General features: G+C 51.4%; 1 protein-coding gene across 1 annotated transcript in view; it reads right to left on the reverse strand.

The window, feature by feature from the left end:
- WDR27 (WD repeat domain 27) overlaps positions 1–24447 on the reverse strand; it is a 175578-nt gene that overhangs the window by 142240 nt on the left and 8891 nt on the right. Inside the window, exons 2-13 of the mRNA XM_018053525.1 lie at positions 18121–18262; positions 16459–16583; positions 16074–16187; positions 14936–14987; positions 14334–14404; positions 11857–11965; positions 10702–10798; positions 8569–8669; positions 7709–7776; positions 7378–7499; positions 7194–7276; positions 1424–1502 (exon numbers count right to left, since the gene is read on the reverse strand). Coding sequence (XP_017909014.1) covers positions 1424–1502; positions 7194–7276; positions 7378–7499; positions 7709–7776; positions 8569–8669; positions 10702–10798; positions 11857–11965; positions 14334–14404; positions 14936–14987; positions 16074–16187; positions 16459–16583; positions 18121–18262 — 1163 coding nt within the window. The remainder of the gene's footprint in view (positions 1–1423; positions 1503–7193; positions 7277–7377; positions 7500–7708; positions 7777–8568; positions 8670–10701; positions 10799–11856; positions 11966–14333; positions 14405–14935; positions 14988–16073; positions 16188–16458; positions 16584–18120; positions 18263–24447) is intronic.

Genomic DNA, 24447 nt, shown 5'->3' on the forward strand with positions numbered 1-24447 from the left:
GCCCTGGGGGAGAGACAAGGCGGGGCGGGGGCGGCTACGCTTGCTGCAGACTCTGCAAGTCCGCTGGGGAGTGACCGGGAGCAGGCCTGGATGAGGCCAGTGAGGACATGGACACCGGCCTGTGAGGACCGGACTGGGGCGGGGGCTCACCCCACCCGGAGCACAGGGCTCAGGGAGGCTGCGTGAGGGCGGTGGGGGCTGGGTGAGGCCCAGGAGGAGGAAGCACCCAGGCGGGGAGGCAGGCAGCCCGTCAGCCTCGCCACCTCCCTGCCTGTCCTCACTGCCTCGAGGATGTCACAGCAAAACACATCCTCACCTGCTGACCCCACCTAGAATATCCCTGTACTTTCTCTAGAAAGTTCAAACCCTGGGGCTAGTACTTAGGACTGACCACGGCCTGGTCCCTGCCCCCTGGACTCCCTCACAGGCCCCACATGCAAGACCCACCCAAGTAAAGTGAACCCGAGGAGTCCACACTTAGCAGATGGCATCACCACTGAGCCAGCACGCAGGCTTGGGGCCTGGACTAGTGTGCAGAGGTACTGAGGCATGAATCCAGGATCTATCTATCCACCACCCACCCATTCAATGCCCATCCATCCCTCCACCCAGCCACCCAGTCACCCAGCCACCCAGCCTCCCAGCCACCCAGTCACCCAGCCACCCATCTACCCATTGATCCATACACCCACTGATCCATCCATCCATCCACCCAACCATCTGTCCATCTATCCACACATCCAACCATCCACCCACCCATCTGCCCACCCATCCATATCCACCCACACACCCACCCACCCATCCACCCACCCATCCATCCCTCCACCCAGCCACCCAGTCACCCAGCCACCATTGAGCCATACACCCACTGATCCATCCATCCATCCACCCAACCATCTGTCCATCTGCCCACCCACCCATCCACCCATCCAACCATCCATATCCACCCACCCATCCACACACCCACCCATCCAACCACTCACACATCCATCTACCCACCCATCCATCCATCTATCCATCCATATCCACCCCCCCCACCCAACCACCCACCCATCCACCCATCCATCCATCCTTCCATCCATCCATCCATCCATCCATCCACACATCCAACCATCTACCCACCCATCCAACCACCCACCCATCCATATCCACCCACCCATCCACCCACCCATCCACCCATCCATCAACCACCCACTCACCCAGCCAGCCAGCCAGCCACCCATTCACCTCCTGCGTTGCAGGCGGCTTCTTCACCAACTGAGCTATCAGGGAAGCCCCAAAGTACATAGTAAGCACTCAATAAACGCTTGCTACTGCCGCCTCTGTTCTGCGATGGGGTCATGCTGGGGTCCACACACTGACCTCCATCCACACCAGCGCCTGCGTCCAGAGGCCATGGCCTGTCTCTGGGCGGTCCACTCACCACGGGGCAGCCGTGTAGCCCGACGACCGTATCTTGCTGTGGAAAACCAGCGGGTGGTCCTTCACGACACTCCGAGCAGCTGCGGGAAGCGCGGTCACAGAAGAAGCGAGTCGCTAACATGGCTGCTTCACAGTGGACAAGGACACAGCTCTGCAGAGACCGCCAAGTCCACTCAAGAGGAGTTAGCGCACGCCCTGCAGGCGGGAGAGGCTGCGTCCCTGAAGGCGAACCTCCACCCCAGCAACCGGGGCGTTAAAAGCACCGGAAAACAGCAGAAACGTGATTCTCCTCCTTACATGACCCGAATCGCAGTGATAACACTGTGTATTGCAGATACTCGAGGGCTAACGCGCCAGCCCTTCCCACAGCGCTGGCCCCTCCTGGCATGTCTGGAAGAGGCTGTCCGCTCTGGGGTGAGACAGGCCACACGGAACCCGGCCAGTGGGATTCTGTCCATGGGACCCTGATACCCACAGCGTGGAGCAGGTGCCTCTGTGCCGGTGGCAGGCACAGCCCCGCTACGACAGGAATGTAAGTCTCTGAAGCCAACCAAGTGTCTCTCTTATGCCTGTGTTTATCACGACACAACAGTAAGAAAGACCAGCCATCAGAGCATTTTAATGGCAAGGAAACACCGTACCCCATTCTTAACACACTGTAAGCTTCCACGGCCCAGCTGGCTGGTTAGAGCTCTGACACCTCAGGAACTTACCATCACACGGACATGTCCCAAGGGTGCTTCCAGATAGAATAAAGTCCTGCCAGAATTACTCATTTCTATGTATATTTGATACTTGCTATTCAATATGAATATTCTGTACAATACTACAAAACAGCTTTAGAAAATGGATAATTACATAATATTGAATACTCCTAAAAACAGTTCTCTTTTTTTTAAACAAAGAAATTCAGCTCTGCTTTTGGAACTATTTCAAACGTGATAAACCAAGACACATTCCCATCAAAAGCTCAGGGAACCCCACTGGGCACGGGGGCCCCGAGGAGGGAGCTGGGCCCCTAGAGGCCCTTGGGAGGGACCGGAAATCCCAGGGGAACCAGGAAATCTGGCTATTTCTATTATGCTTTTGTAAGAGGAGGGGTGCAAATATGGAGATTACAGAATCACTATAAATCAGTCATCTTCTGTAATATTCCATATGAATATTTTCTGAACAACACATAAAGCTATCATAAAAAGTCAAAGCTTTAAATTTCACCAGTCCCTGGATACAGAGAAATTATAATCTCTGTAATAAACCATACTGTTCATACGATTGTTCTCACTGAAGTTTTGTTTCACAATCTGCATATTACTTAGCCGTAAAGCATAGTACATCATGTACAGTCATCTGGGACAAAATGATACGTCCTAATAGGGCATGCCCGGTCAGTCCAGCGGTGACTTCCAGTACCCAGGTTCAAACCCTGGTCGGGGAACTAAGATCCTGCAAGACTCTTGCCATGCAACCAAAAAAATTTAAAAAAACCTGGACAAAACTACCGTCCAACAAGATGCACACACCCGTCTGTTCACAGCAGCACTGCTCACACAGACAAGACATGGAGACAACCTGACCGTCCCTGGACAGATGAACAGATAAAGAAAACGCGGTGCACTTATACAGTGGGATATCACGCAGCCGTAAAAAGAATGAAATGATGCCATTTGCAACAACACAGAGGGACCTGGAGACGATGCTGAACGGCGTCAGACAGACGACACCACACGGCAGCACGCACACGTGCACGACACAAAGGAGCCCATGCTCACCGCAGACACACGCGCTGACACGGAGACCAGCGTGGCGGGTGCCAAGGGGGCCGAGGCGCGTAGGGGCACCTGAGGATTCGGGATCAGCAGAAGGGGTGTCACACCTAGGGGGCTTCCCTGATAGATCAAACACTAAACAGTTCAGTTCAGTTCAGTTCAGTCGCTCAGTCGTGTCCAACGCTTTGCGACCCCATGAACTGCAGCACGCCAGGCCTCCCTGTCCATCACCAACTCCCGGAGTCCACCCAAATCCATGTCCATTGAGTTGGTGATGCCATCCAGCCATCTCATCCTCTGCCGTCCCCTTCTCCTCCCGCCCTCAATCTTTCCCAGCATCAGAGTCTTTTCCAATGAGTCGGCTCTTCACATCAAGTAGCCAAAGTATTGGAGCCTCAGCTTTAGCATCATTCCTTCCAATGAACACGCAGGACTGATTTCCTTTAGGATGGACTGGTTGGATCTCCTTGCAGTCCAAGGGACTCTCTAGAGTCTTCTCCAACACCGCAGGTCAAAAGCATCAATTCTTCGGTGCTCAGCTTTCTGCACAGTCCAACTGTCACATCCATACATGACCACTGGAAAAACCATAGCCTTGACTAGACGGACCTTAGTCGGCAAAGTAATGTCTTTGCTTTTTAATATGCTATCTAAGTTGGTCATAACTTTCCTTCCAAGGAGTAAGCGTCTTTTAATTTCATGGCTGCAGTCATCATCTGCAGTGATTTTGGAGCCCCTAAAAATAAAGTCTGACACTGTTTCCACTGTTTCCCCATCTATTTCCCATGAAGTGATGGGACCAGATGCCATGATCTTCGTTTTCTGAATGTTGAGCTTGAAGCCAACTTTTTCACTCTCCTCTTTCACTTTCATCAAGAGGCTTTTTAGCTCCTCTTCACTTTCTGCCATAAGGGTGGTGTCATCTGCATATCTGAGGTTATTGATATTTCTCCTGCCAATCTTGATTCCAGCTTGTGCTTCTTCCAGCCCAGCGTTTCTCATGATGTACTCTGCATAGAAGTTAGACAAGCAGGGTGACAGTATACAGCCTTGACGTAGTCCTTTTCCTATTTGGAACCAGTCTGTTGTTCCATGTCCAGTTCTAACTGTTGCTTCCTGACCTGCATGTAGGTTTCTCAAGAGGCAGGTCAGGTGATCTGGTATCCCCATCTCTTTCAGAATTTTCCACAGTTTATTGTGATGCACACAGTCAAAGGCTTTGGCATAGTCAGTAAAGCAGAAATAGACGTATTTCTGGAACTCTTGCTTTTTCCATGATCCAGCGGATGTTGGGAATTTGATCTCTGGTTCCTCTGCCTTTTCTAAAACCAGCTTGAACATCTGGAAGTTCACGGTTCACGTATTGCTGAAGCCTGGCTTGGAGAATTTTAAGCATTACTTTGCTAGCATGTGAGATGAGTGCAATTGTGCGGTAGTTTGAGCATTCTTTGTCATTGCCTTTCTTTGGGATTGGAATGAAAACTGACCTTTTCCAGTCCTGTGGCCACTGCTGGGTTTTCCAAATTTGCTGGCATATTGAGCACAGCACTTTCACAGCATCATCTTTCAGGATTTGAAAGAGCTCAACTGGAATGCCATCACCTCCACTAGCTTTGTTCGTAGTGATGCTTACTAAGGCCCACTTGACTTCACATTCCAAGATGTCTGGCTCTAGGTGAGTGATCACACCATCATGATTATCTGGGTCATGAAGATCTTTTTTGTACAGTTCTTCTGAGTATTCTTGCCACCTCTTCTTAATATCTTCTGCTTCTGTTAGGTCCATACCATTTCTGTCCTTTATTGAGCCCATCTTTGCATGAAATGTTCCCTTGGTATCTCTAATTTTATTGAAGACATCTCTAGTCTTTCCCATTCTATTGTTTTCCTCTATTTCTTTGAACTGATTACTGAAGAAGGCTTTCTTATCTCTCCTTGTTATTCTTTGGAACTCTGCATTCAGATGCTTATATCTTTCCTTTTCTCCTTTGCTTTTTGCTTCCCTTCTTTTCACAGCTATTTGTAAGGCCTCCCCAGACAGCCATTTTGCTTTTTTGCATTTCTTTTCCATGGGGATGGTCTTGATTCCTGTCTCCTGTACAATGTCACGAACCTCCATCCATAGTTCATCAGGGTCTATCAGATCTAGACCCTTAGATCTATTTAAACAGGAAAGATACTGTCTGTAATTCAGGAGACTTGGGTTTGATCCCGAAGTTGGAAAGATTCCCTGAAGAAGGGAATGACAACCCACTGCGGTATTCTTGCCCGGAGAATTCCACAGACAGAGGAGCCTGGTGGGCTACAGTCCATGTGATAGCAAAGACCCGGACACAGCTGAGTCACACACACACTCACGTAACATTTAGAACGGATAAACAGCAAGGCCCTACTGTACCTCACAAGGAACAACCAGATCCAGTCTCCTGGGATAAAAACAATAGAAAAGAATATTCTGTTAAAGAAACATATATGCGTGTCTATGTGAAACTGAGTCACCCTGCTGCACAGCAGGGCTTGGCACATCATAAATCAACTAACGCTCCAACTAAAAATAAATCTAAAATAATACAATAAAACTCTCAGATTCCATTTTAAGGGGCGATCTAAGTAAAACATGTCTAAGAACAAACTGTAATGAATTCGGTTAAAAAAAGAAAGACAAGCCCAAGTCTCGCTTCACAGCAAGTCTCCACACAGAGGTCTGCTATCAGCTCACACTGCAGAACGCGGTCCTCCGTGCAGCTGACAAAACAAGCTGGCCTCAGGTGTAAGGGGCGGCACCGCTTGTAACAGAGCTCACCCTGCAAGGAATCTGCTTCCAGTGAGAACATAGTTAGGATTCTGGAATACTCTCTGAACAACCTAGTATTATTCCAGCTATTAGGAATTTTAATTAATATTTGTTAATCCACAAGTTTTCCCAAAAAATGTTAAAAGAAATCTATACATAACATCACATTATTGGGGGCATTATTGAAGAAAATGGTTCAAAAAGACTTTTTATGTTGCCCAAAGTTATAGCGTTGCTTACTGCCACTGAACTGTAGACACAAGTATGGTTCATATGGTAAATTTTGTGTAATGTATAGTTTACTACCGTAAAAAGTCGCACAAGAAATAAGTGAAGAGACGCACACTGCCAAATATAAAATAGATAAAAAGGGAAAGTGCTAGTCACTCAGTCGTGTCCGACTCTTTTTGACCCCATGGACTGTAGCCCACCAGGCTCCTCTGTCCATGGGATTCTTCAGACAAGAACACTGGAGTGGGTAGCCATTCCCTTCTCCAGAGGATCTTCCTGACCCAGGAATTGAACCCGGGTCACCTGCATTGCAGGTGGACTCTTTACCGTCTGAGCCACCAGGGAAGCCCCTAAAATAGATAAACAACAGCATTTACTGAATAGCGCAGTGGCAGACTTCGTTTTCTTGGCTCCAGAATCACTGCAGACGGCGACTGCAGCCATGAAATTATAAGGTGCCTGCTCCTTGGAACAAAAGCTATGACCAACCTAGACAGCATATTAAAAATCAGAGATGCCACTTTGCCGACAAAGGTCCCTATAGTCAAAGCTATAGTTTTTCCAGTGGTCACGTACCGATGTGAGACTCGGAGCATAAAGAAGACTGAGTGCCAAAGAACTGATGCTTCTGAACTGCGGTGCTGGAGAAGACTCGAGAGTCCCTCGGACTTCAAAGAGATTAAACTAGTCAGCATAAAGGAAATCAACCCAGAGAAACCACTGCCAGTATTTCTCATGTTCTGACTTCCTATGAGTTATACCCAAGTCATGAAGAAACGCCCAACACATTCCCCGCCACAAAAACCGTGTCCGAACACGTGAGAGGCAGAGAAAAGAAGGAGCAAAGGAAGAAGAAAGCTCTGAGCTTTCACCTCGATGACCGTGAATCCGCAAAGCGACAGTGAAGCTGAGCAAACAAACGCGACTCAGACGTGGAGCCGCCCTACATTCTGCGTTTCAGACTACGTTACACGCACCAGAGTGTTTCTGAGTAGCCGGCTTGGTCCTTTTTTCCTTAACAAGTCCCAAGTACAGCGGAGAGGTCGGTGAGACACAGGAGCTGAAATTAAAACACAGCCCTGGTCTGTGAGAGCAAACTTGCCTGATGGAGCTGTTTCAGGGAGACGGGCATCTTAAAGACAGTTTTGCACAGCTCCGCACCTGGGCAGCGCCGACAGGTCCGGTCCCCGGCGGGGGCGCTGCTGGGACCTCAGCAGAGCGGCAGGGTCCACCTCCACCAGCGCGGTCTCGTTCCCGAACATGGACGTGAGCAAACAGAGGGCCTGCACAGACGGGTTCAGAGAATCGGTCGTGGTTGTGGGCACTTTAGTTGTGCTAACGGGTGCCCTGTGCACATGTGTGTGACCCCTGAACCTTCACACACAGCCTCACACGGTGAGCAGGCAGGAGAGCACGTCAGAAGAAGGGAAGATAAACCGCAGCGGGAGGGCACACCGCCCCGGCCTTGCTCAGGGCATGGCTCACGACTCACCTCACCACCGCCGGTTCTGCTCGCCACCGCGCACGATCCAGCAACCTGAATGCTGAGGCTCCGGAAGTCTTCATTCCAGGCAAAGAGAAAACAGGCCACACATAAGGCCACGAGGTGCTGCCTGCACACGGGCTGGGGCCCAGGCCGTGAGTACAGAGCGCACAGCCCGCTGCCCCTGCAGAGCTGCCCCCGCACGAGCCCGCAGACCAAGCTCCACATGCAGCTGAGAGAGTGCGGTGGGCATGGCGTCCCCCTGAGGACACCGAGCCAGGCTGGGCACGCGGCGTGGGACCTTAACAGACAGAAAACCAACCGGGAGGAGGCAGGTACAGGTGCCGGGGCCAGCGGAGGCCACGTGCGCAGACAGACGACAGGGAGGTGGCTCCCCAGAAGGAGGGCCCGGACCAGGGTGTCAGAGCCCTCGGGGAGCACGGCGTGGGCCAGGCCGTGTGCACACGGGGCAGCGGGCAGCAGTCCGTCATGTCCCCGCAGCTCAGGGCCCGGTGGGGACCGAGCCTGCAGGTGTGCGGAGGCCAGGTCGGGCGAGGAGTCTGTCACTCAGCCCAACAGCTATGATGGTGACCAGGCGCCGCAGCAAGGCTGTGGTGAGGACACAGGGCCCACTTCAGGTCCCGGACGTGGCTGGGCCCCAGGAGGAGGAGGAGACAGAGGACCAGGGGTGATGGGCTGCAGGAGGGGTTGGTGGGCTCCAGGACAGCCAGCGTGCTGCAGGTGACCCGGGAGCCCGGTCCCTGGGGGTCAGTGACAGGCACCCACCGTGACCCCCCGAATGTCAGACAAAGGAAAATGTTCAAGTTACATGCTGTCTGTATCAAAGATTCTCTGAAGGTAGATCTTACCCTTGTAATGTAAAACGGCCTCCAGTTCAAAGCTTGCCAAGTTAAACATGAGCAAACCAGCAGAGCTTCCAATCCACAAGCAGCAGGCAGTCTCAGAGAGGCTGATTTCAAAAGGAAGAGAGAAAAGCGTGTGCTGACTGTCCCCGCTCAGCCAGGGCGGCAGGGACACGCCTCAGGGAACCTGAGGGTACCCTGCCCTCCGAGGCCCTACTGTTGAGAGGGTAACAGGCAGGAAGGCCAGGAGTCTCCAGACAGAGGAAACAGGCTGCAAGTGTGAGACATTTTTCTCTCTCTTAAGCGGAAGGAGGAAACAAACTAGCTACAGTTTCCCTTCTCTCTTCCAATTTAAAAGGAGGTTTCCCTTAAAACACTCTGTTGCCACAGTGACACCTGGCCCCACCTGAAGGTAACTATTCTCAGACCTTGAGATAACCAACGGCTTTTTCTTATGGACATGTTTGTCGTAAGCTATGTAATGTACTATGCATTTACCCCAGACTATGTCTTCAAGTCGGTTCCGCCTAATGGCTCAGAACCTGCTCGACAAACCGGTACGTTATGCTCAGATAGTGCTCATGGGGTCGCAGAGTCGGACACGACTGAGCGACTGAAAGGAACTGAATCTATGTAAACGAAACTGTTTGTATGGTGATCTGCCCTTCTCCAAGAGTCAAGTCAATCGTTTTATGGCCCGGGGTGAATCATCTGGTGCCAAGATTATCCCAAAGTGCATCTCATGGGTGAGGCGCCTGGCGCCCGTCTGCATTTTAAGACATCCCTTTCTTTCATTTTCATCTGCTGGTGACCATATAACACCCGGCTGAAGACCGGCAGGCGGGCATCTCTGCCCCTTCTGATGCCTGTGTCGGACGCTTTCTCTGTCTCCTTCATACTTTAGTAAAACTTTATCACACAAAAGCTCGAGCGATCAAGCCTCATCTCTGGCCCCGGATTGAATTCTTCTCCTCTGGAGGCCAAGAATCCTGGTGTCTTTTCGGTCAGCAACAACCTTTCACCGTCCAGGGAAGGCAGAACTCAGAGGGCCACAAGCTGGGCCCGACTCAACTGTCCTCTAAGGTCACCAGAGGGAGGCACCTGCGGCCTCTGCGAGACCCCCGCACAGGTGGGCATCCCTGCCAGAGCCCCACACCTGCGCCACGGCTGCGCCTGAAGACGCTGCCGGGCGGAGCTGACGAGGCGGAGGCTGACCGACAGCGGCGTCCGTGCCGGGGCAGACGGATCTGCCGCTGCGTCTCTGTTTTCCGATTTACAGACTAGACCCAGGCTGTAAACTGACTGGCCAGCCTCCCCTGGCTTCGCAGACCTGGACTCGGAGCAGCTTCTTCAGGCACCTCCCTCCCACGCACACCTCGGCCAGTGGGCCTCCAGCAGCCCCCACTGCCTGGGCTGCTCATGGGTCCTCAGCCTCCAACACCAGCCCCAGGGAGACCACGTGAGCCTGAGCAGAAAGAGGGTCACTCTCCCTGAGCAAAGGTGGGGACCCAAGGCCTCAGACCCCCTAGTCAGCTCAAGTCCAGGCCAGGCAGGGGCCCTGTGCAGACATGGATGCCTGACGGGTGAGCACAGCAGGGCTGCAACTGCGCCAGCTGCCTCCTCAGGGCCCCCACCCCAGCGGGACCCAAGACAGGTCTCGGTCATCACCAGAGCTCTCTGCAGTCTGTGGAGCCAAGGGGAATGAAATCATGACGTATTTGCTTAGTCAGAGTAAAACACTGGCTCCCTGATGTTGCCAAATGTTTAAAATATTTCTATAAAACAAGAAATAACTAAAATTCATTTGGGGTCAAATTTAAAGGCATGAAATACGGCACAGATGGCAGAAGTTTAGGATGAGTTATAATGTCACCCTTTCCCCTATTACAGAAATCAAGATCAGCCTCAATGGGTGAAGTAAATTAAAATAATCTCACTTCCTTTATTAAACAGACTTAAAAACAACTGATCAAGGTTATCAACCTTAAGGCTTAAAATATGCAACTCTAAGAACACTTACAGTTATTATTACTCATAGAGACAAAAATAGTTTGGTTTTATTTTAATCATTCTACAAAAAAATGAACCTAACCTAGGAGGCTTTCTCCGTAAGGGCCTGGCGTAACTCACAGTACTCACAATCCACAGTCGCAGGCTGCCAGGCTCAGGACGGGAAGGGCCACCTCAGTCTCTTCTCCTGTTTCTGGGGCCTTCGTGGATGGAGGCTGACCACCTTCTACGACAGAATTACTGACAGTCTGAGATGCAACGTTAAAATGACTGGTCGTGGTGAAGGCTCACAGCTGACCCCAGGGGGCACGGTGGGAGAGGCGTGTGGCTGGAGTAACTCAGACCAGAGATCAAGAAGAACCCTTGGTCTTGGACATTATAAAGCACAGGGCTGGAAATACAGCTCAGACCCAGTGTCATGAGCCTGCAAGGGAGGGAGACGGAGTTCCAAGGACAGACCCGCAGGAAGGGGGCGGGAGGAAACGGCTCAAAACTAACTGCGGGTTCCGAAGGCGGGCTGCTCGCTCAGTCGTGTCCGACTCTGCTCGACCCCGTGGACTGCAGCCCGCCAGGCTCCTCCGTCCATGGGGTTCTCCAGGCAAGAATACTGGAGTGGGCTGCCATTCCCTTCTCCAGGGGATCTTCCCAACCCAGAAATCGAACCCGGGTCTCCTGCCTTGCAGGCAGATTCTTCACCATCTGAGCCACCAGGGGGAGCCTGAGATCCATGAGATAAGGGCGGTTTCTGACCCACTTTAAGAAGAAATGGCTTAAAGCCATTTACTAAGATACACGTTGTAAGTGCCCCACATGCCAACAGAAAGAACACAGCAACGGCACGCATGAAGGAGAGCAAAGCAGACACACGCCTGGTGCAACACGGAAGTCACGGATGGGTGCCCGAGATAGCCTGCAGCCCAGTTAAACGGTAAGAACAGTAAGAACGTCGGCTCCTCCTGGGGTGGCGGCAGATATCCAAGTGCCTGACCACGGGGACGGGTGGATGGTGACAAGCAGGAGGGGCCGGGCCAGCCAAGCAGACTCAGCTGAGAAGCCCCGGACTCCTGGGTGGCCCTGCTGTGACACCACCCATGGAAGCCAGGAAGTGCTGGGTGGGGGAGGGACAGGAACCCTCTGGGCAGCAAGACAAGCCCCCACCGCCCCCACCCCATGTGCTCCCCACATCCTGCCTGGTTCCAGGTCCCCGGCTTCCCCTCCCCCACCCCTGTTCATGGGGGCCGTGACCTCCAGGCAGGGTCTGCAGGGCATCACCCGGCTACGTACCTGGCTCAGACTCTGCCCTCCTAGCGCAGAAACTCTCTCTCTTTCTCTTTAGGTCAACGTGCGTCACACAGCGGTAATGGTGCCCTTCGACCAAACTGAAGATCCAGAGCTGGAAAACCAAAATACGCCTAGCCAGGCTGGAACACGTCTAGACATGCAAGAACACGTCTAGACGTGCGAGAACACATCTCGATGCACAGGACAGGTCTAGACAGGCAGGAACACGTCTAGACACGCGGAAACACGTCTAGACACACGGGAACACGTCTAGACATGGGACTCTCACCAGATATCACCATGAAGAGCAGTCAGTCAGTGAGAAGAGTGAGCAGGGAGCCGACAGGATGAGAGACGGCCCTTCAGAGGCCCCTAGCTCTTCCTTTCTGAGCTCTAATATCCTCCCCATCCCCTGAGCTGGGAGGCACCCTCCTAAGGGCCCAGAAGTGGGTGGCATGACCCTGAGGCCACACATCTCACGCACAGCATGGGCCGAGAGCAGGCGCGCTCCTGCGCCCAGCACTGCTCGCCTGGCCTCTCCAGACACCGTGCTGCGAGCTCAGCCGACACGGCCCTGCAGACAGCTCAGACAGGTGATGGCGGCTGTCCTGCTGTGTCTCACTGTTCACTCAGCCCAGGGTAGGCAAGGTGCGAGCTCTCTGGAAGAATCCTCAAGGCGTCACAGGAACTGTAAACTCGTGTGTTCTCTCTGGGCTGGTGCGGCGGCCATAACTCAGCGTCAAGGGCTTTCCAGATGGAGCTTACACGTGCTTGCATGACAGAAGTGGCCCATGGCCGAGCGGGTACTTGGTGACATGCATGCTCGGTGCTGCAAGTGAGCCCAGCTGTTAAATTATCACTGCTTACGACACGCGGGGTGAGGGACCCTGACCACCACCATCTTGGCTAATTTTGCCTTTCCCTTTAGCGGTCAGCTTTGCCAAAAAGGAAGCAACCATCTCAGCTGATGCAGTAATGTAACAAGAAGACATTTGGTCTGGGACCCGGCCCGGCCCAGGCGCAGAGCTCCTAAAACCCTGGGGGTTTCCTGATCACGGAGGGACCACGGTACCGCTGTTAGGTTGATGACGTGACCTTTGGAAAGCCCTCAGTTTGCTTAAGGATGGGGGCTGGTTGCCAGGGAAACAACCCCTGACCTCTGGAGAGGGGGGCTAGATGGGCTTCCACAGCCAAGAATCAAATCAGCGGAGCCTGAGCGACGAGGCCTCCATAAAAATACCTGAAGTGAGCTCCAGGATCAAATCAGCGCTGCCTGAGCAATGAGGCCTCCATAGAAATACCCGAAATGAGCTCCAGGCTCAAATCAGCGGAGCCTGAGCGACGAGGCCTCCATGAAAATGCCCGATATGAGCTCCAGGCAGGGGAAAACACCTCCCTGGGGAACAGAGCCCCCTCTCACGTCCTAGGAACAGAAGCTGCTGGGCTGAGGCTCTCCCGACCTCACCCCTGCAGCTCTTCATCTGGCTGCTCACCTGTGTTAACAGATCGAGGGAGGAAGGGGTCGTGGGAACCTCCAACTTGCAGCTAAGTCAGGTGGAAGAGGTGGGTGACCTAGAGACCCACTCCCTGGGACTGGCGCAGGGTGGAGAGGATGCAAGCTCATGGGCTGAGCCCCTAACCGCCTCCAGGCAGACGGTGCCAGACCAGGTCAAGGCAGGACCCTGCTGGGGTCGTGGTAACACATTCCTGGGGGGGAGACCCCACATCTGGGGATGGAGCACGAGCAGGGCTCAGGGCGAAAGCAGAGGCACACGGGCGGGAGCCCCCCGAGTCGCGCCAGCACCCACGGAAGGCCGCGCCCCCCGAGTCGCGCCAGCATCCTCTCTCTTTGCACACCATCTTCTGTGGCCGCGCTGGGCCTTCAGTGCCGCGTCGTTTTTCTCCAGCTGCAGGGAACAGGGGCTGCTCTCCAGCTGTGGTGCGTGGGGTCCTCACTGCAGCGGCTTCTGTTCCGAAGCACAGTCTCGCGGGTGCACAGGCTCAGCAGCTGCCCCCGCGGGCCCCGCACTTGCCGCTCCCGAGCTCTGGCGCACAGGCTCAGCAGCTGGGACTCTCGGGCTTAGCCGCTCTGTGGCCTGTGGGACCTTCCCAGGTCAGGGGTCAAGCCCGCGCCCCCTGCATGGGCAGGCAGACTCTTCACACTGCGCCGCCAGGGAAGCCCAACAGCCACCTTCAAAAGAGGACGGTATCCATAGCCTGCAAAGCAAATTTCAATTGCTCACCTAAAAACTAAGTTTTAAAAAAGACCAAGTACCTTCAAGCCTCTCGAAAGGTATGAAGCTGGCAGGAAGGGCTGCACTGGCCTTTACAGAAGGTCACGCTTGCTGCAGGCAGGCCACCAGACACCAGCAGGTCTGGCCTCAGCCACGGATAAAAGCAGCCTTGAAGCAGACGCCTCTGCGCACACGTTCACCCGTCACAATAACGTCTGAAAGCTGGAGTTGCACAGCGGCTCTCACCTGGCCGTCCGTGCAGCCAGCCACCAGCTGCTGACTCCGCGGGTCCACAAGGAGACTCAGGAGGGGTGCGGCTGCGGGAAGGAGCACAGGGCCCTTAGCCTGGACGCCTGCCGGCCCTGCTCAGCACCAAGCCCACCCATGTGATCACACTCTGGGGTCACTGGCACCAGGAAGAGTGTGGGGCAAGCGCACGGCCACCCAAAAGGGCTCAGGAGCAGTACACGGCCCACCCAGGCTGGCCCCTCACCCCTAGCCACATCCACTGGCTCTGTCTGCAGAGGCTGCAGCACTGGGCCTTGCTTCCAGGTGACAGCGGAGGCAGACAGCACCCTCCTTAGGGCCACCAACATGATCTCCCAATTTTCTGAGACACAAGAGGCTCTGACTCCAAGCATATGCTTAATTTTAAGTTAAGAGTTTCAGAAGGACTAACTGTTATGTGAATTCTTTCAACATGTGGATAGATAGTAGATGAGGAGGAAACACCCTCCACGAGGGACACTGAGACCCGACGGACGGTGCAGCTCTGGCTTAAGGATTAACACGTGAACTAGGAGGAGTTGTGCGCACAGCCCACACACGGGAATCACGTCCCACGTTACCTGTGAACACTGATGAGCCGTATATCAGTGATCCCGTGCGATGGTCCCAAACCTTCGGGCAGACACACACTTCTTTAGAAGAAGCACAATCGTTGCCATTGTTGCTACAGCTTGAACAAATATTCTACCCAGCCACCAACTAATTTACGCAAACGGTTATCTAAAGCAGAAAATAATAAGGGCATAAGTAACACAACTATAGAAACACAATAGAAGGCATCAGAATCACACAGGAAACAGACACTTCCAGAAACATCAGCCCACGGGCTTGGGAGGCGCAGACGAGACAAGGCTGGGAACACTTCCAGCACTTCAGCAACATCGCGAGATGAGGTGGGAAGACTGGAAAGGACCAGTTATGCAGAGACGGGCTCACACTCCTCTTCTGCAAACAGCAGCTCCAACCCTCACACACCCTGCAGGCGAGGACGCCAGCACCTCACCCCACAGAGAAGCAAGGCTCAGCACAGCCAGCCCTCTCCAGCGGGGAGCCAGGGTCCCCCTGCCGAGCGGGGAGCCGGGGTCCCCCTGCTGAGTGGGGAGCCGGGGTCCTCCTGCTGAGCGGGGAGGTGGCGTTCCAGCCCTGACTGTGCCTCAGAGCGGGGAGGGAACCTTTGTCAAGGCGGTGGCAGGAACTTCAAGGCGAGGAAGGAAGGATTTAGAGTCTCCCTCCTCTCTCTGTCTGCAGACGCCTGCTACCTACCCTCCATTTCCTTCAGTTACAACATACGACGTCCTCACGTCTCAGCCAGGTAATGACCATGATGGACTGACTGCGAGGTGGATGGGGCCTGAGGCTGCATTTTGAGTTACTCTCCTCTCAAGCCCAATTGAGCTCTGACTGAATCTTCTGCTACTGGAAAGCGGCCCCAGGGAACACCATGCAGGTGAGTTAAGGCGCCAGTCCCTGCAAGGCCCCAGTTCCAGGAGGAGGGTCCTGCACCAGACTCTGCCCCCTGGAGTCAGCAGATGGTGCTGTGGGCCCTGGCTCCCCACACTCGCCTGGTGACAAGCCAAAACATCAGACTCAGGTTGAGGGCAACGGTCCCTCGGACATTTCACGTTCGGCAGCGGCCAGGAACCAGAAGTACAGCGCAAAGCATTCACACGCCCCAACGTTCTGACGCCCACCCCATACCTTGAAGCTTCTGTCCTCGGACGCCGAGATGAGGATGTGTGGTTGCCAAGCACAAAACTCGGCCGCGGTCACTGGGCCATGGTGGCCATCCAGCTCAGCCAGCAGGGACCGGCTCTGGGGATTGGTGAAGAAAGGCCAGGCACTGAGTGTTCTGGTCATTATTGTTATTAAGAAGTTATATTAAGCTCACAGAAAACAGTTTCTACATAATCCCCTTGCCCAGATGCGAAACTCCCTGTGTATAAACCTGGGAGGTACGCCCAGCCAACAGCGAGTCCTGGGCAGTCCCGGGCCCACACCCTCACAGAAGCAGGCCCGGTGAGACGCTCTGCCGAGAAGAGGCGGGAGGGGCCACGAATGGGGCCCGTGGCCCAGGGGCTCTCACCTCAAGGTCCAGCATGAGCACTTTGTTTTTCACACACACCGCCACCACTCGGTCATCGGGGCTAAGCCTCAGACACAGCACCCTTCCCAAGAGGGCGCCGAGAGAGGTCCCCCGCGGAAGTCGCCCTGCAGGGAGTTCGGTCATCAGCATTGGCCTGTCGAGGCCACTCAGCAACACCCACAATGACCTCTGGGAAATGTTGACAGCAAGACCCTCTGCTCTAGGACTATGTACAGAAGAGCATGAGCTTTGGTCTGATTTTGGCTCTTCAAGAGAATTAAAACCATTGGAAAGTTCTTCTGGAAATACATGGAACCCAGGGACTGGCCATAAAAAGTGACTGCACGTCAGGAAGGATGATGCGCCTTGGGGAACCGCCCATGCACACACCCTGGGCAAGTCTTGGGCCCCAACCCTCCCTCCTCCCTGTGCCACCCTGGCTCCAGACCCAGCCACTGACCAGCCATGACCTGTGTCAAGCAGGCAGAAGGGAAGCTGTGCCCACCTGAGCCTCAGTTCCAGTCCAGAGCCTCGCCACCACCAGGAGGAGGAGGTGTCAGGCCGGACTGCAAGCCCCACAGTGATGCTGCAAGGCAGCCTGCGGCCTCACCTTCGAGTGAGGTCACTGGGCCAGCCTGCCACCAGGCAGCAAAGGCTCAGTGCCTACCACGGTCTGGGCAGAGGCTGAAGCCGCTTGTCAAGACGAGAGCCCACCCCACTGCTGTTCCATCCTGGGGGCCACCACATGGACCTGCCGCAATGTGCTCAGCAAGTGCTCGTCCCTCCCCAGGTACCCTCAGGCCTAGGACACATCCAGGAACAAGACAGAGAAACTGCGCCTCCAAGGAAATCTTACAGGGTGGGCAGGCAGGAGGCGTTTAGATGCCAGTAAGCAAAACAAATAAGCCAGCTCCCCGTTCGTTCCACTGAGCGTGGCATCCGCTTCGGCGCTAGCGCCATGCTGCTTGGAAGACTAGCTCTGCAGCGTGGTCTGAAGTCAGGGAGCCCGATTCCTCCAGCTCCATCTGTATTTCTCAGGGTTTTCTCTGTATCTCTCATGTTTCCAGAAAAATTTTTAAATTATTTGCTCTAGTTCTGTGACCCACCCAACTCTCTGACTTCACCCGATAAAAATCTCCTAACGCCACTGAGCTCCAACCACACGGGCTGGTTCTCAGCTCTTCAAGCAGCGGCTCCTGCCGTGACCCTCCTCCTCCGGCCCAAAGCCCGCCCTTGCAGAGCCCGCAGCACTGAGCAGGTCCTGCCGTACTCCCTGCCCGCACTGAGGTTCCCTTCCCTACTCACTGCCCACGGCTGTCTGCTGGTTCACACGTTCCAGTCTGTCTCCCACACTAAGCTGCAGATTCACCACTGTCTCAGTAAGGGAAGGATATTTCAACTTGCCAAGTTGCTTTCAGAGTTCCACAAAAATCACCAATTTTAGAAACGGACAGTCTTAAAATGAAACTTAATGAGCCTATGGTGTCAGCCAAGGTCAGCAGTTCTGAGTGGCCCGGTCTACTTCCCACACAGAACATCCAGCTTAGACACCAAGTTTCAAGGTTAAAGGCATCAAAAATGACCCCAAACACCTTGGTCACCAAGTGCATCTAAAGCAGTCATTCCCTTCGTGCTTTTCAAATGTGCTTAAAGCCCCGTCACCTTGAAGCTCTTCCCGCCTGCACTCGCCCAGGCCCCACATCATGACACAGTCTAGCGACGCAGAGCAGACCAGAAGCGGGCTCTCTCTGCTCCCAAATGTCACGGCAGTGATGGGCTGACGGTGTCCTTTTAGGATCATCAGCTGGAGCGGAAGAAAAAAAGAGACGATAGATTATAGAAAACATTTTTAATAAAAAAGAATGTAGCATGAACCTCAGCCCTAAGATATTAAATGGATTGTGTCCTTCAAACATGTACTTCATACACTCCTCTCTACTTCCATCTATTAAAATCACTGTTCATGTACCACTAAATTACTCTCTTGGGTTAAGTATTTCACTGTTACTTGGTATCACTAATGGCACACAAATCAAATGATTGCCTCTTCCTTCTGTTTTTTCCCTCTTGATTAATTAACAGTGCATGTGGAATCCCTACTCCATGCCAGAGGGGCGACAGCTGTGTTAAATACTGAAGGGTAAGGACAGTGGCAAGGATCTGGCGGGAGGAGCTGAGAAAGCAAAGCGTGTTTACGGAACAGCTGGCAGGAACAAAGCAAGAGGATGAAGCTGGAGGGGGTCTAGGCCACGTGAAACGCCTGGCAACCACGTCGGGAGCTAGGACGGAGCTGCAGAAAAGCACAGGCCAGCACTGTGCGCACAGAACTGTGCCGCAGCCAGGGCTGGCTTTTCAGGGCACAGATTCCTGAAGGTTCAGAAGAGAGACGGGGTGGGGCACAGAGGAAGCAAAACACGGCAGAGGAGACAGAATGGAGGCTTGAGCCAAGGAGGAGGGAGGGCGACCCGTGGCCTGAAGGGAGGAAGAAAGACAGGAGGAGACAGTCAGCAGTAAGGCTGAGAGCCTGTGTGGACACAGCACACGGAGGAAAGGCCACACCAGGGGAGCGTGGGGAGTCGGTGTGAACAGAACAAGGAAGAGACACACACCAGGGGAGCGTGGGGAGTCGGTGTGAACAGAACAGGGGAGAGAGACACACCGGGGAGGGTGGGGAGTCGGTGTGAACAGAACAAGGAAGAGACACACACCGGGGGAGCGTGGGGAGTCGGTGTGAACAGAACAGGGGAGAGAGACACACCGGGGAGGGTGGGGAGTCGGTGTGAACAGAACAAGGAAGAGACACACACCGGGGGAGCGTGGGGAGTCGGTGTGAACAGAACAGGGGAGAGAGACACACCGGGGAGGGTGGGGAGTCGGTGTGAACAGAACAAGGAAGAGACACACACCGGGGGAGCGTGGGGAGTCGGTGTGAACAGAACAGGGGAGAGAGACACACCGGGGAGGGTGGGGAGTCGGTGTGAACAGAACAAGGAAGAGACACACACCGGGGGAGCGTGGGGAGTCGGTGTGAACAGAACAGGGGAGAGAGACACACCGGGGAGGGTGGGGAGTCGGTGTGAACAGAACAAGGAAGAGACACACCGGGGAGGGTGGGGAGTCGGTGTGAACAGAACAAGGAAGAGACACACACCGGGGGAGCGTGGGGAGTCGGTGTGAACAGAACAGGGGAGAGAGACACACCGGGGAGGGTGGGGAGTCGGTGTGAACAGAACAAGGAAGAGACACACACCAGGGGAGCGTGGGGAGTCGGTGTGAACAGAACAGGGGAGAGACACACACCGGGGGAGCGTGGGGAGTCGGTGTGAACAGAACAAGGAAGAGACACACACCGGGGGAGCGTGGGGCCCGGCCGCGACTGCCCCAGGAGGCAGCACTGCTCTCAAGCCAACCTCATGCGGACAGCACGCCTTCTGCTGCGGGAGCTCTGGCTCCAGTGGGAGGCCCAGGAGTCCCGCCTACGCCCATGGCAGCTGGGTTCATCTGTACCTACCTTCCCATGAGAAGGACAAGATAAAAGACACACTTTGCCAAAAAAAAAACAAACATTTTCTGAGACATCAGAGAGTGCTGAAGGCAACGAAGAATTCAGACCAGAGAAGAAGGCTGAGAGGAAGGATCCCAGCACCAAGGCTGCCTCTCCAGTGAAGACAGCTACGCTCCTGACTAAGCTCTTGAGAAGCAAGGTGCTTATGGGGCTGGGGCACAAAAACGGTGCAACTAAATGCATTACTGTCTGGGCATAAGCGGAACAACCTTAATGGGAGATGAGCAAAGAATTCCATCCCGCTACAAAGTACTTCTCAAAAGCCATGAGGTTGACTATGCACTTCTTCCCTTTAAAATGCAATGGAGGGGGGGGAAGATGACGGAGGAATAGGACGGTAAGACCACCTTCTCCCTCACAAATTCCTCAAAAGAACATTTCAACGCCGAGCAAACTCCACAAAACAACTTCAGTAGGCTGGCAGAGGACATCAGGCAACCAGAAAAGCAGACCATTGTCTTCAAAAACAGATTTTTAATCTTTGTTCTTAGGTTTTTGTTGTCAATTTTGTACATTTAAAAACCCAAACTTCACTACCCAAGTTTACATGAGAGCGAGATCACTGGCTTGACCACTCTCTCCTCCTCTGGACTCTCCTTTTTCTCCACCAGGTGGCCTCTGTCTCTTTTCGCCCCCATCTCTTCTCTATCCAACTCTGTGAATCTCTGTGTGTTCCAGACGGTGGAGAACACCTAAGGAACTGGTTACTGGCAGGATTTGTCTCTTTCCTTCTCATTCCTCTCTCTTATCCTCCTGGCCACCTCTGTCTACTTCCTCCCTTTCCTCTTCCCCGTATAACTCCGTGAACACCTCTGAGCGGTCCAGACTATAGGGCGCACATAAGGAAGTGACTACTGGCTAGCTTGCTCTCTCCTCTTTTGATCTCACCGCATCTCATTCCAGTTACCTCTAACTACCCCCTCCATCTTCTCTTCTCCTTGTAACTCAGTGAACCTCTCTGAGTGTCCCTCAATGTGGAGAAACTTTTCATCTTTAACCTAGATGTTTTATCATCAGTGCTGTATAGATGGAGAAGTCTAGAGGCTACTGTAAAAATAAAACTGAAAACCAGAAGCAGGAGGCTTAAGTCCAAAGCCTGAAAACATTAGAGAACTCTTGAATTCAGGGAACATTAAGCAATAGGAGCTCATCAAATGCCTTCATACCTACACCGAAACCAAGCACCACCCAAGGGCCAACAAGTTCCAAAACAAGACATACCACTCAAATTCTCCAGCAACACAGGAACACTCCCCTGAGCTTCAATATACAGGCAGCTCAAAATTATCCCCAAACCTTTGATGTCTCATAACCCATTGCGGGTCACTCCACTGCACTCCAGAGAGAAGAAACCCAGCTCCACCAACCAAAACTCCAACACAAGCCTCCCTAACCAGGAAACCTTGACAAGCCACTGATAGAACCCCACCCAAAGTGAGGAAGCTCCATAATAAAGAGAACTCCACAAATTACCAGAATATAAAAAGGCCACCCCAAACGCAGCAATATAACCAAGATGAAGAGACAGATGAATACTCAGCAGGTAAAGGAACAGGAGAGTTGCCCACCAAACCAAACAAAAGAGGAAGAAGTAGGGAATCTACCTGAGAAGGAATTCCGAATATTGATAGTGAAAATGATCCAAAATCTTGAAATCAAAATGGAATCACAGATAAACAGCCTAGAGACAAGGATTGAGAAGATGCAAGAAAGGTTTAACAAGGACCTAGAAGAAATAAAAAAGAGTCAAAATATAATGAATAACGCAATAAATGAGATCAGAAACACTCTGGAGGCAACAAATAGTAGAATAACGGAGGCAGAAGATAGGATTAGTGAAATAGAAGATAGAATGGTAGAAATAAATGAATCAGAGAGGAAACAAGAAAAACAAATTAAAAGAAATGAGGACAATCTCAGAGACCTCCAGGACAATATGAAACGCTTCAACATTCGAATTATAGGAGTCCCAGAAGAAGAAGACAGAAAGAAAGATCATGAGAAAATCCTTGAGGAGATAATAGTTGAAAACTTCCCTAAAATGGGGAAGGAAATAATCACCCAAGTCCAAGAAACACAGAGAGTTCCAAATAGGATAAACCCAAGGCGAAACACCCCAAGACACATACTAATCAAATTAACAAAGATCAAACACAAAGAACAAATATTAAAAGCAGCAAGGGAAAAACAACAAATAACACACAAGGGAATTCCCATAAGGATAACAGCTGATCTTTCAATAGAAACTCTTCAGGCCAGGAGGGAATGGCAAGACATACTTAAAGTGATGAAAGACAATAACCTACAGCCCAGATTACTGTACCCAGCAAGGATCTCATTCAAATATGAAGGAGAAATCAAAAGCTTTACAGACAAGCAAAAGCTGAGAGAATTCAGCACCACCAAACCAGCTCTCCAACAAATTCTAAAGGATATTCTCTAGACAGGAAACACGAAAAGGGTGTATAAACCCGAACCCAAAACAATAAAGTAAATGGTAACGGGATCATACTTATCAATAATTACCTTAAACATAAATGGGTTGAACGCCCCAACCAAGAGACAAAGACTGGCCGAATGGATACAAAAACAAGACCCCTCTATATGCTGCTTACAAGAGACCCACCTAAAAACAAGGGACACATACAGACTGAAAGTGAAGGGCTGGAAAAACATATTCCACACAAATAGAGACCAAAAGAAAGCAGGAGTGGCAATACTCATATCCGATAAGATAGACTTTAAAACAAAGGCTGTGAAAAGAGACAAAGAAGGCCACTACATAATGATCAAAGGAACAATCTAAGAGGAAGATATAACAATTATAAATACATATGCACCCAATATAGGAGCACCGCAATATGTAAGACAAACGCTAACAAGTATGAAAGGGGAAATCAACAATAACACAATAATAGTGGGAGACTTTAATACCCCACTCACACCTATGGACAGATCAACTAAACAGAAAATCAACAAAGAAACGTAAACTTTAAATGATACAATAGACCAGTTAGACCTAATTGATATCTATAGGATATTTCACCCCAAAACAATGAATTTCACCTTTTTCTCAAGTGCTCATGGAACCTTCTCCAGGATAGATCACATCCTGGGCCATAAATCTAAACTTGATAAATTCAAAAAAATCGAAATCATTCCAAGCATCTTTTCTGACCATAATGCATTAAGATTAGATCTCAATTACAGGAGAAAAACTATTAAAAATTCCAACATATGGAGGTTGAACAACACACTTCTGAATAACCAACAAATCACAGAAGAAATCAAAAAAGAAATCAAAATATGCATAGAAATGAATGAAAATGAAAACACAACAACCCAAAACCTGTGGGACACTATAAAAGCAGTGCTAAGAGGAAAGTTCATAGCAATACAGGCATACCTCAAGAAACAAGAAAAAAGTCAAATAAATAACCTAACTCTGCAACTAAAGCAACTAGAAAAGGAAGAGTTGGAGAACCCCAGAGTTAGTAGAAGGAAAGAAATCTTAAAAATTAGGGCAGAAATAAATGCAAAAGAAACAAAAGAGACCATAGCAAAAATCAACAAAGCCAAAAGCTGGTTCTTTGAAAGGATAAATAAAATTGACAAACCATTAGCCAGACTCATCAAGAAACAAAGGGAGAAAAATCAAATCAATAAAATTAGAAATGAAAATGGAGAGATCACAACAGACAACACAGAAATACAAAGGATCATAAGAGACTACTACCAGCAGTTGTATGCCAATAAAATGGACAACGTGGAAGAAATGGACAAATTCTTAGAAAAGTACAATTTTCCAAAACTGAACCAGGAAGAAATAGAAAATCTTAACAGACCCATCACAAGCACAGAAATTGAAACTGTAATCAGAAATCTTCCAGCAAACAAAAGCCCAGGTCCAGACGGCTTCACAGCTGAATTCTACCAAAAATTTCGAGAAGAGCTAACACCGATCCTACTCAAACTCTTCCAGAAAATTGCAGAGGAAGGTAAACTTCCAAACTCATTCTATGAGGCCACCATCACCCTAATACCAAAACCTGACAAAGATGCCACAAAAAAAGAAAACTACAGGCCAATATCACTGATGAACATAGATGCAAAAATCCTCAACAAAATTCTAGCAATCAGAATCCAACAACACATTAAAAAGATCATACACCATGACCAAGTGGGCTTTATCCCAGGGATGCAAGGATTCTTCAATATCCGCAAATCAATCAATGTAATACACTACATTAACAAATTGAAAAATAAAAACCGTATGATTATCTCAATAGATGCAGAGAAGGCCTTTGACAAAATTCAACATCCATTTATGATAAAAACTCTCCAGAAAGCAGGAATAGATGGAACATACCTCAACATAATAAAAGCTATATATGACAAACCCACAGCAAATATTATCCTCAATG

Source organism: Capra hircus, chromosome 9, assembly GCF_001704415.2.
Source record: "Capra hircus breed San Clemente chromosome 9, ASM170441v1, whole genome shotgun sequence".
Classification (NCBI taxonomy): Eukaryota; Metazoa; Chordata; class Mammalia; order Artiodactyla; family Bovidae; genus Capra; species Capra hircus.